Here is a 12,352-nt window from a genome sequence, read left to right as displayed (position 1 = left end):
ATACAGGACCTTGTACTCCTGCTCACAGCATTTCTGAAGAGCCCTGCCTTACTAACGTCCCATGGTGGGACACCTTCCCACTACTAGCCACCAATAAGGAGGCTGGGGTCAGGGAAACACACAGCAGTGACACACACGGCACAGGCTCATGGCTGCACTCTTGGGCAGCGTCCACTTCTAGGCAAGCACATCAAGACAGTGGACACCGAGCCTCTGCATGGGAATCTGCCAGGGGAGGAAAAGAAGGGGACCCCACAGTAGCACCATTCCTGCCAAGCAGCATCTGCTGCTCACACCCCCAACTTCCTACCCCCCTCTCCTTCAGTGGCCAGGGATAGAAGTCCTCTCCGTGTGGGATGCTGCCACTGCCAGACCCATAATATGTGAGTCATGGAGGGAAGGAGAATTGCCCCATCACCCCCACCTCCCCACCCACAAGCTCCTGGCCTGGCCGGCATCTTCCCATGCCTACTTGTCTCCAGGGTGTGGAGGTAGCAAGATTCCCCTGGGACATATGTGCCCCTGCAGGAAAATGTTCACTGTCTAGGCAACAGATGGCCTTGCTCAAAGCACATTCCCTTCGTCTGAACAAAGACCTTTTGGTGTCAGCTCACACATTAGGGCTAGGATTCATGCACCCTGTCTTCTGGGATGACTGCCATTCTCTTTGTCACAGCTGGACCAGCTGTGAGTGAGATGCTTCCACTATCTCCTGCACCATCCTCATGACTCTGTGAGACCTGCAGTTGCCAGCAACCCCAGGAAGATCTAGAGAGAGAACACATTGACTGCCTGCATGACCTGCAGTGGTCTCTGGAGTGGCAGGACCACAGTTTGGATGCCAACCTGGAGTTGCAACCTGGAGCAGGCAGGAGTTGTTGCAGCAGGTCCAGAACATGTGCATGTCACATACCAGTGCCATCAACTGCCTGGTGGCTGACATTAAGCGGTCCAGCAGTCCACCCACCTCACTCCTGCTGCTGGTGCTCTGGCTCCTCCCCTGAGGACCTCTCCCATGGCTGCCGAGGGCCCTGTACATGAGGCAGGCACCACTGCCAGCCCCATTCCTGAGCCTCTTCTCCCCTCTCCTCCTCTCACCCAGGTTCTTTCCCCAGTCATATTTACACCAAATTAAAAAAATATATATTCTTTCAAAAAAAAGTGTTGTTTATTGTGTCTGGAGGGGTGGGGAAGGGGAGAATGGTGGGAAAGAAGGAGAGGGGGAGGAAAGTGGAAAGGGAGGGGAGGGTAAAGGCAGGGTGTGGGGGGAAAGGCATGGAGAGGCAATACAGAGGCCCCTTGTGGGTGGCCCAAGGAACAGTCTCACAGGTGTCCTTGTCTGAAACTCTCCCTCGGGGCCTCCCAGCTGCCCACAGCCCCCTGATAGACCTGCTAGATGGCAGGGGTGCCTGGCTGCTCAAAGGCCCTTACAAGCTGCTTGGCCTCGGCTCCCCACCCTGGCAGGAACATCTTCCCCTTGTTCTCGCACAGGTTGTGCAGGACACAGCAGGTCAACACCAGTTGGGGGACGTTCTGCTCATTGAGGTCAAGTTGTGTGAGGAGGCAGTGGAATCTACCCTCCACCATGATGCAGACCCTGCTCATCCTGCCATTGAAATTTTCCTTCATAGGGTCCAGGTGTCCTGTGTAGGGGCTTCATCAGCCAGGGGATCAAAGGGCAGGCTGCATCCTCCACAATGCAGATGGGCATGTCCACGTCCCTGACCCTAATGGTGTGGTCAGGGAAAACAGTGCCGGCGTGCATCCTCTGGAGTAGGCTGGAGCTGTGGAATATATGTGGGCATTGTGCACCTTCCCTGACCACTCAATGTTGATGTTGATCAACTGGCCTCAGTGGTCCATGATGACCTTCAGGAGTACCCATAGTGGCAAAGCCAGTGACAATGGAGTCCATGTCCTCCAAGATGATGATCCCCAGCAGCAGGATAGTGCTGATGGCCCTCACTGCCAGTAGGATACAAACAGAGAATCACAGGGTTGTCAGAGCTCTTGGGAATTCCATGAGCTCAATCCCCTTCCCACACCAGGCCCAACCCCAACTTAGCCCATCCCCAGCAGGGCTTTGTGAAGGCGGGACTAGAAAAACTTTTAGGGACAGAGATTCTCTCCCTTTCCCTTCCCTAGGGAATCCCATTCCAGTAGTTCACCACCCTCCAAGGGCAATAGCAAGAGAGTCATGTCTGTGTGAGCACATCCCATGAGATGGTTGATCTCCCAATGCCAAACTAGTTCCTGATAGAGCAGCAACTGTCCAGCGTGGCAAGCTTATGAAGTGCAATACTAACATGCTTCTGAAGGGGATGATGGATCTCATGTGGGTGTCTTGTCGCGGGAGGGCAAGAGCAAGCCACTTGCACAGCTTCATGAAGGCATCCTTCTGTATACAGAAGTTCTGGAGCCACTGCTGGTCATCCCACCACTCCATGATGATCTGGTCCCACCAGTCAGAAGTGGTGTTCAGTCACCAGAAGCGGTGGAGCATGGTGATCAGGCGAGAGCAGGAGGGGCTGTGCTGCATGTGCAGCATATGGAGAGAGGTGAGGAGGTGCCCTGCAGTGAGTTGCAGGTCCTGTTCCTGCAGTGCCATGTGGGCAGCATGTAGTAACTGCACCAGGAGGGCGGCATGAGGTCTAAGAGCCAGCCAGTGCTTTGCAGCAGCTTCATGGCTGGAATGCTGTGGTGTCCGCAAGGGCAACCAGAGTATGCAGTGAGATGAGTTTGCTGTCCCTCAAAGATGTAGGAAAAGATGAAGAGTCTGAGACAGGGCTGTAGAGGGGAGTCTGTTTAAGCATGAACTTCAGATAGCTTCAGGAAGTGACTGCTGTCCTGATGCCTTGCCCAGAGTGCTTCTGGAGGGCCTTAAATGTGATTCAATGTCTAATCAGTGTGCATGTCCTATTTTGATATAGATCTGCTCTATTTCGATAAGCATTTTAGTGTGGACGAGCTAGTTTGAAATAGTTATTTTGGGAATTAGTATTACAAAATAGCTTCCTTGAAATAAGCGTGTAGTATAGACGTACCCAATGGGTACTGATGTAGCCAACATGAGAAAGGGGAGTTAATATACGAAGCTGTTCAGTAGAAAATCTATAGTACAATCAGGCAAGTTCCTGATTTCTTTGGGAAACTCTCTCTGTATTTGTTCTAAGAAAGTTTATAGTAATGCCTAGCTCTTATAACACACTGATTGAAAAGACACATGGATTTTACATAAATTCTGAAACCAACCACTACGTAAGTGCTGAACTGGGAATAAGAAATTTGATACATTATTATACAGTATTTTCAATTTGTTGCATTATGAATTCTCTTCTTACCTTCCCCCATCTCTCAGTAAAACATTCAATTAAAACACATTGTAATGAAAATAGATGTTTCCACTGATGCTAATATAGATTCATAAATACATTGCGGATAAAAATACAGCATACCAACAGGAGGACCAGCAGGAACCACACACTTCTTTTCTACTCGAGTTGCAAGTGGTACACTTTGGTTCTTAAACAGGCCTTCTTGAATTAGTTCCTGAACCCGGCTGTCATTAATTTTGGGGAAGGGAAGGATATGAACTCGTAAATGGGATCCTTCAGTGGGCCGCAGAACTTTCTGGAATGCCATATGAGGATTTGGATTCTCCTGTAACCAAAAAAAGTAACATCTTACACTAAAATAGTTATTTTATATTAACTCTTCTTATAGAAGCATCAAAATATCTTACAACACAGACAAAGAGTAATCTCTGAGTAGTCACTCAGTAGGCGAAGTTGGCAGATGTTCCCTGCTACTGCAAAAGGCCCGAATCTTTTTAACAGTAACAGGACATTTTAGCATCACATTAATCTTTGCACAAGTACAAAAAACCTGCTACTTTTTGCAGGTATTGAATACTTGTCTTGTTGAAAAAGCATAAAGCTCAATTTCATTGACATTTTGGATGTCCCTTAAGCTTAAAGAATAAAAACTCTACATACTCCAAATGTCCTTAATACTATCAATTTAGGATTGAATAAGGATCTTAGTAGTTAAGACATTACAAAGCCTATTTTGCGTGTCTTAATATCTACGTTGCCATATCAACTGCTGTGAATGAGCCACTTCCACTCTGACTTGATTAGACTAATTTACACAAGTACTCTCTTTCTTTTTCCTTTCTATATATTTTCATACACACAGTGTAAACTCCACTTCAAATGACCTGATGAAGCAGGTTTTTACCCATGAAAGTTTATGACCTAATAAACCTGTTAGTTTCTAAGGTGCCATAGGACTTCTTGCTGTATTTGCAGATATAGACTAACAAGGCTACCCATCTGACACTATTGTTAAGTTCCAAATTCTCATCAGTCCAATCACCTTAACTGTACATTTTTTACGATTTTAAAGGATTTCATTAACTGTTTAATTCTGGGTCAGCTCACATGATGTTGAAACTCCAGAGAAATGTCACAGAATGCTCGTCAGCCACACAATTTTACAAAATAACTTTTTGTTGGCATTCAAAGCAACTCAGAGGAGAAAAGAAGAAACTGAACATGACAGCTTAAATTAAGCCAGATAAACGTACTTTCATGTTTAACCGACATTTAAATGGTAGGTAACCAAAACAGCCAACCCTTTCACTACTGGAAGGGTTAGAGGAGTGGTGTGATACGCAGCCATTTCACTATGTTGAGTATCCTAAATGACTCCAGGCTCATAAACATGAAATAGAACAGTTTCTTAATCCTAGAGTAAGAGTGCATAAAAACGTGTCCTTTCTATATTAATTACAAGATATATAACTTCTTAAATGAATACAATTAGAATTTCACCCTCAGTATAAGTTTCAGGTTTCCTCTGCCCTCTTGTAGCACAGGAGAACAGACACTGCATATTGAATCTTTTTGCAATTCCAAGAGATTTTCTGTTTTTCCACTCAAGTCTACATCATTATAGCAAGGGTACGTGTTGAGTGGTTACATATATGTGGTAAATAACTGACTTTCCTCCTCTGAGCAAGGTAAGAACAAGTGGAATCCTTGCTCATTCACTGAAATTTGAAGAGTAGTATCTTCTGCAGACAATATTAGAGAGCTAGAAAGAGGAGTGTTTCAGTAACATCAGTATGAGGACTTTGATGAAAGAGTTATTTTGGTCTGTGGTACAAAAATACCTGGTTTCTGCCCATTATGTTGCAGAAACTGGATTTTCCTTGCTGCTTTTATGCCCTTGCCCTGCAAAGTATCTCCATATTGTCAGCAGAAGGAGCATTTCAAGAGTACAATACATAAATATAAAATTAACAATGTGAAAATGCAATTTTGTGTAATATACTTTACCAGGTTTGTGTAACATACTTTACCAGTGAGCATGTCTCTAGCTACTAAACTCTTACCTGCATATAATCCAAGAGATTAGGACTTCCACTACTTCCTTTAGGAAGGCTATTTCACAGTGCAACAGATATTACTACAGGTTCCCAAACCAGAGAATTTGCCAAACCACAGGAGGTCAATGTTGTCTAGCAGATTTGCCAACACTTCCACTGCTTACTGGGCTCTCAGAAGACATTTAGAGGTAAATTAGAGCTAAATAACAGCACAGAACACTGACAGCCAGGACTGGTGGCTGTAAGAGAAGGTTACTCATCTTGTGCAGTAACTTAGGTTCTTCGAGATGGTTGTCCCTGTTGATGTTTGAGTGCTGCTGTGATTCTAGTCAGAGATTTAAGATAGCAGTGCCCTTGGTAGGCTGTGCACACGGAGCCATCGGCATTCGCCATTTGGAGTGGCTATACCACATGCGCATCTAAGCGACCCTTCAGTTCCTTCTCTGACCCCGAATGAGGTGTTCTGAAGCACAGAGGAGGGCGGGTGGTGGAGCACCCACAGGGACAACCATGTTGAAGAACTCCAGTTACTGCACCAGCTGAGTAGCCTTCCCTTCTTCTTTGAGGAGCTTTTCTGTGGGTATTCCATCTTAGGTGATTATTAAGCAGTAGACAAGCTTGGTGGAGGGAACTTTGGCATATCTACTTTAATCAAAGACAGAACAGTGTTTCTGAATTTGTGTAGGGGGCTGAGTAAATCTCTAAAATATAATATTTAGTGTTGGACAGGGAGATGTTCTTAAGGAAGGCTGTAGAAGCCATAGAGTGAGCCTGCACCATTGCTGAGAGATCTCCATTAAAAATGCAGTAAGAGAGGCGAATGCACTTGGAGAGCCACTTGGATAACCTCTGCTTATAAATAGCCAAGCCTGGGGGCCCAATTAAGCTAATTGAATGGCATGGGCATTGGAAGGGGTAACCATTGAGGGGATTGCTATTGAGGTGGCTGCTATGGTGGTCTCAGTGAGGAGTGGTTAGGGGTGTAGACTCAGAGAAGAGTCTTCTTCCTCGTTGCTTGAAAGCAGAGGTGCTGATCCCACTAGCGTGGCTGACAAGCTGACGTGGGAGGTATCTGGAGTGCAGTCGGTGCTGAACAGTGGTGTTCTTGGCACCAAGGTGACTAAGAGGTCCGCACAGGTAGTAAAAGTCTGTGGTACTGGGAGGTTTGGTGCCAGCATCAGTGCCGCAGTGGGTATATCTCCCAGACCCGGTGTGAGCTAGGACTGAGCTGGGCTTGCTCAGTCTCAGCTTCTGCTGGGTTCAGCAGCCCCTGTCAGAGGGGAGTCCCTTCATGGAAGCAGCCCCTGTCGGCAGTGGCCCGGGCTGCCTGAGAACACTGGCTGCTCCAGCAGCAGCCCCTGTCTGTGGGGGCTGCTCTGCGGGATGCGGAGTAGCCTCTGCTCACAGCAAGCCTGGGCCCGCAGCAGACAGAGGCTGCTTTGCGGGAGCCTCTCCAGACCCCACTCCTCTGCAGTGAGGGGAGGGAAGGCAGGTGGCACCACAGAGACGGTGCTGGGGGAAGCAACTTTTAAGCTGGCTCTCCCCAGCACCACCTACTACTTTCCCCGCCTTGCTACCTGTGATAAAGAGGTGGGAGGGGGGGATGCAAGTAATCAATTAATCAACTTGACTACCTGATAAGCCTACTCTTAGTGGGTAGTCGACTACTCACTTACATCCCTACTCTGCACCTCACTACCCAAATTACTCTCTGAGCCTGGGTATTTACAAATACCAGTAAATGTCTACCACAGAATCTATAAGGAAAGCTTAAAAAAAATAGGTGCGAGAAAAGTAGAATGGCGGGGGGGGGGGACAGTTTTCAAATGTTATAAGGACTGTTATAAAGAGGATGACAATCAATTATTCTTCATGTCCACCAGAGGTAGGACAATATGCAGCAAGGGAGATTAGTTTAGAATTAGGAAATACTTTTTAACACAAGAATAGTGATAGAGATGCAGCCATGTTAGTCTGGTCTAGCTGAAACAAAAGACAGGACTATGCAGCATTTTAAAGACTAACAAGATGGCTTATTGGGTGATGAGCTTTCGTGGGCCAGACCCACTTTCACATATTGATCTGAGGAAGTGGGTCTGGCCCACAAAAGTTCATCACCTAATAAACCATCTTGTTAGTCTTTAAAGTGCTGTATAGTCCTGTTTTTAACACAAGAATAGTTAAGCTGTTGGAATAGATTACCAAAGGAAGTTACAGAATCTCATTATTACAGAGTTTTAAGAACAGAGTGCACAAACAATTGTCAAGGATTGACTAGGTTCCTGCCACGTCCTGCCTAAACATACAGGGATGGACTAAATGACCTCTAAAGGTTGCTTCCAGACCTACACTTCTAGGATTATATGTGCGCCTTATGCCTTAGTGGTCACCAAGTCAAGGGCCTAGAAAAGACATCAAATGTCAACTCCTTTTGAAATTGAGCGGATGAAGTGTACCAAGACCATTGAACAGCCCTTTAACCAATCAACTGCGATGAAATTAAATTTATTTTAAAGTATAACCTGTAATCAATTTAATAAAACATGCTTCAAAATAATATTATTCCAAAATTGTATTAGAACACTCTCATGGGGCCTTGCACACCTATCCGCAGTCAAATCTGACTCCCAGCCAGCGGGTAGAACAGAATGTTTATCAGTCGACAGGGACACAGGGAAAATAATAAAATTTAGTGTTTAGCTTTATGAAGACAAATTCTCAATGGAATCGAACAGGACTGGGCAGTCCTGATATCTCAAGACTATAAGGTAATAAGTGTTAACATGGAGCATATATACAGTGTGGATGTATTATAGCCAAATCCTAAAGTCTCAGATATTTCTATGGGAGGTTATTAATACTTACTATGTCAGCAGGAAAATCAGACAAATTATACCCCATACCTTTTTTTTCAGACGATGCCAGTGTATTTTATATTATATTGAAACAACATGTGTGTCATGTTATAACTCTGGTAATGGAATGTTAAAACAACAACATAATGAGGTCAGTCTTTAAAAATAGTAAATTTTCATTTTTCCAGCCAAATGTATCAAATTTGGCTGCATTGAAAGTACTGTTCCAGTGTAGTATGATTAGTCTTTCATTTCCATACCTTTTACTATTACCATAATAGAGGAGGTCCTGTTAAAAGCTGCAGCCAAAAGATAAAAAAATCCCAACAACAAATAAATGGAAATGTTTCAGAGGCGTAGCCGTGTTAGTCTGTAACTGAAAATAGTTCTAAAGAGTCTAACAAAAAATGTAGGTGGTAGCATGATGATGGTATCATCTGAAGAAGTGGGTTGTGCCCACAAAAGCTCATGATACCATCTACATTTTTTGTTAGTCTCTAAGGTGCTACAAGACTATTTGCTCTTTTTTTAAGTGGAAGTGGATGGTTCTGAAGTTGGAAAGTGAGATACCTTGCTCGTATTTTTGCCTCTTAATCATTAGCTTTAAATCCATCCCAGATAAGTAGTAATCAAATGCCAACACAAGCTGATATCTGTTTATACTGTGAAGATTAGGACTTTAACAAGGCTCAAAAAAGAGCTATATAGATTAATGGAGGTTAGGTCCAAAGGAGATGGGAGCAGTAGAGGCGCTGGTTGGAAAAACCCCATGCTGGAGCCAGGGAAGACAACAAAAGATGTCATCTGGTGGGTGGTATGGGAGATCACAGAGTTACCTGGGGATGCTGGTGTCTAATGGAGAAGGGGATATTGGTAGTATTTGCCGGGAGGGTATAGGATTTACTAAGCCAGTCAGAAGCTTGGATTGTTAAGGCAGCAGCATGGAGGTGGAGTAAGGATTAGTCACTATCAGGGAGGCAGGAGGCAATGGAGGATGGTGTCCTGAAAAACACAAAATATGCATGGGACAGTTTGGGGTGGAGCTGGGAGTAAGAAATGGAGGAGATGAGACTTGGTTGTTGAACTGATTTGGGAAGCAGGGCTCCCCTGGGGAAGCATGCACAGGAAAGACAGATTGTGCTGAACTGGGGGGCACAGGGTTTGAAAGACAGAGATGCTGTGAGTAAGGATGATAAGGACTAGTTAACTATCCGATAAGCAAATGCTTATCGGATAGTCAGTAGACTAGTCGACTCCCCCTCCTTTCTGCCTCTATCAGAAGAGGGGGTACTTCAAAGAGAGAGAGGGTACTTCAAAGCGGCAGTGCCGTACAGCTGAGCCCGGGATCACGGGAGTCCCCAGCTGACTTTGGGTTCTGGGGAAATGCCGCACGGAGCCCAGGATCAGCTGGGGAGTCCCCTGATGACCCCGGGCTCTGCGTGGCATTTCAAATGGACAGCGCAGCATTGAGTCCTGGATCAGCAGGGGACTCTGAGTCCTCTGCTGACAAAGGGCTCCATGCAGGTGCTTAAGTTTTGAAATGCACAAGAGCCCACCCCCCCCCTGCCCCCGGGACTCTTGTACATTTCAAAGCTGGCCCCCATGCAACCCAGAGTAAGCAGGACTTCCTCCTGGCCCTGAGCTGCACGCAGAGTTCCCCATTCCTCCTTTGAAATGTACAAGAGCCCCAGCAGGGGCTCTTGTACATTTCAAAGGAGGGATGTGAACGTGCCTATCAACTAGTTGAGTAGTTGCTGGAAATTCCATTGACTTCTCAACTAGAAAATTAACCACTAGTTAACATCCTTAGTTGGGAGGCAGTGAGATGGGGGAGATATGGGGAGGCTATACTGGAGTAACAAAAACATCTTAAAAACATTAAGTGATATATGTTAACTAAGAAGGGTGCTACAGTGCATGGCTGAAGGGAAAGTTAACAATAATATTAAGTTACTTCAGTTTTGCTGGTGGATAATACAATTTAACGTTTCAAAGGCTTTAGCCAAAATACAAAGATGACTGCCACACGGAGACATTTTTTTTCAGTTCTACAGACCATAAAATATGTTACTTTAGTGAAGAATTACTGAAAGATTCTATAGTACAGTATAGCTATGGATATAATACACTTACATTTTTGAACAGCTGTTCTGCAAGCTCTCTGATGTGCTTTATCATTTTTGGTGGATTGCCCTCCTCCGTTTTAATTCTTTCCACTTCAAAAGCCACCAACTTTAAAAAAATTGCAAAATATTTAAAAATCAACTTTGCTAACACACAAAATACATAATATTAATCTTAAACTGAAAGGTGCACAGAAAATTGGAAACAGAAAAATCTCTTATGTTTCTGGGAATCAGTGCTCCATTTCCGAGGTGAATTACAGGGATATTCAGTTTCCTCTGAAGCTTTAGGTATAAGGCAAATCACAGTTCCAGAGACAAGATACCAGACTTGCCGGAGCTAAAGACCAATATGGGGCAATAAACCCATGTTTCTGCAATATTCATTTAACATTTATAATGCAACATGCTGTGTTTCAAAACCTACCACATAAAAACAATACAGAGCCATATCAGTAATATGTAAAACATTTAAGTTTAAAGAGCACAGCTAGTCTGGATAAAAAATTTACTGTGTTTGGTCTTTGTAGTCATGAATTTAAAAACTGCAGCTCTCGCAGTGGCAACATTGACGATTCCACTGTGCCTTTTACAAGAGATGTTTTCCTCAGTTTCCTTTGCCAACTGTGTACTTAATTTATTAACATTTCTCAAAAATATTACTTCTGCAAGATTTTTTCTAAAAATACAATCCAATTATTCAAAATAATTCTGCATTTGCAGGTGGTATCAGTACATAGAGTTCCAGGAGGAACCATAACAACATTTGGTCAGAGCCCTGCAATGACTTACATACATGCTTACCCTGAGGTATGTGATTATCCTAATCACTTAATGTGTGTAAAGTTAAGAATATGTATGGCAGCAGGGCTTAAAAGATCATATGTTTTTAGACAATTTACAAAACATGTTTGTTGTAATTATATTAATTTAATACAATAAGCTTCAGAAGTTTATCAATTATCACTTTTCTTCATTCAGAAGCATTTATCTATGTTTTAGCTGTCTTTTCTAATATAACATATTTCCTAAAGAACAGAATTTTTACCTCATCAAAGAGATCACAGGATCTGTAGGGAGGACCCCTCTCTGACACAAAACCAGCAAATGCCATTCCATTGAGAATTTTGGTGAGAAAGTCATTTTCAATTAAGCCTCGCTGGCCCAAAAAGGCTGCCTGCAGTGAACATAAAGAGGAATTGATCACTATAATTTAAAAGTTATGGAAACAAACAAGACAATTTAATCAACTCCAGGTATATGAATAAGTTAAACCTTCTGCTGCTTACAATAAGTGTGACATGTTATAAGAGACAACTGCTGTAAGCTATCTTTATTCAATAAAAATAAAAGATATTGGGACTGGAACATTATCCCTCTCCACATGCATACTTTTAATAATCATTCAAAAATCTTTTAGCAAAAACCTCTTGGTAGGCAAAATACAAAATAATTTTAGTACATATTAAGTTATTTTTTTTAAAAACTATAGGTAAAAATTCATTACTTCCAAAATTGTTTTTTTACTTTATATATTAACATGCATTCATTGCTATGGATTTTATATTAGACAAATCTGTTTGTATAAATGCAACATTAAATGTGCCTGTTATACTGCACTGTACAGTACGTTCTCAATAATACTGTTAATCATATATTTGAAGAAACTTTTATATGTCACACACACAATTAAATTCGTCACACATACAATTAAATTCCAAGATTGTATACTTGAAGCTGGTTCCAAAAACAAGTATATGAGACTGATATGAATTCAAATCATATGTGAAATATTCACTAAATACAGATAACCTTTTTTCTCTTTTACCTTGTGAAAATGTATGACTGGTTCAGCATGAATTCTGATCAGCTGAAGGCATGACCTGTATCCTTGGAAAAGTTGTGCAAACAATCTAAGGAAAATTGCTCGCACTTCTTTATCCTGTAAATGATGATCAGATAGGGTATAAAAAACTTTTCTA

General features: G+C 43.1%; 1 protein-coding gene across 11 annotated transcripts in view; it reads right to left on the bottom strand.

Moving 5' to 3' along the window:
• SBF2 (SET binding factor 2) overlaps positions 1–12,352 on the bottom strand; it is a 639,223-nt gene that overhangs the window by 267,500 nt on the left and 359,371 nt on the right. For all 11 annotated transcript variants that reach the window (XM_006129312.5, XM_006129315.5, XM_025187865.3 and 8 more), the window contains 4 exons: positions 12,199–12,312; positions 11,419–11,547; positions 10,381–10,479; positions 3,456–3,660 (listed from right to left, as the gene is read on the bottom strand). In XM_006129312.5, coding sequence (XP_006129374.2) covers positions 3,456–3,660; positions 10,381–10,479; positions 11,419–11,547; positions 12,199–12,312 — 547 coding nt within the window. The remainder of the gene's footprint in view (positions 1–3,455; positions 3,661–10,380; positions 10,480–11,418; positions 11,548–12,198; positions 12,313–12,352) is intronic.

The sequence above is a fragment of the Pelodiscus sinensis genome, chromosome 5, assembly GCF_052426305.1.
Source record: "Pelodiscus sinensis isolate ZL-2025 chromosome 5, ASM5242630v1, whole genome shotgun sequence".
Lineage (NCBI taxonomy): Eukaryota > Metazoa > Chordata > Testudines > Trionychidae > Pelodiscus > Pelodiscus sinensis.
This window is presented reverse-complemented; position numbering and strand designations above follow the sequence as displayed.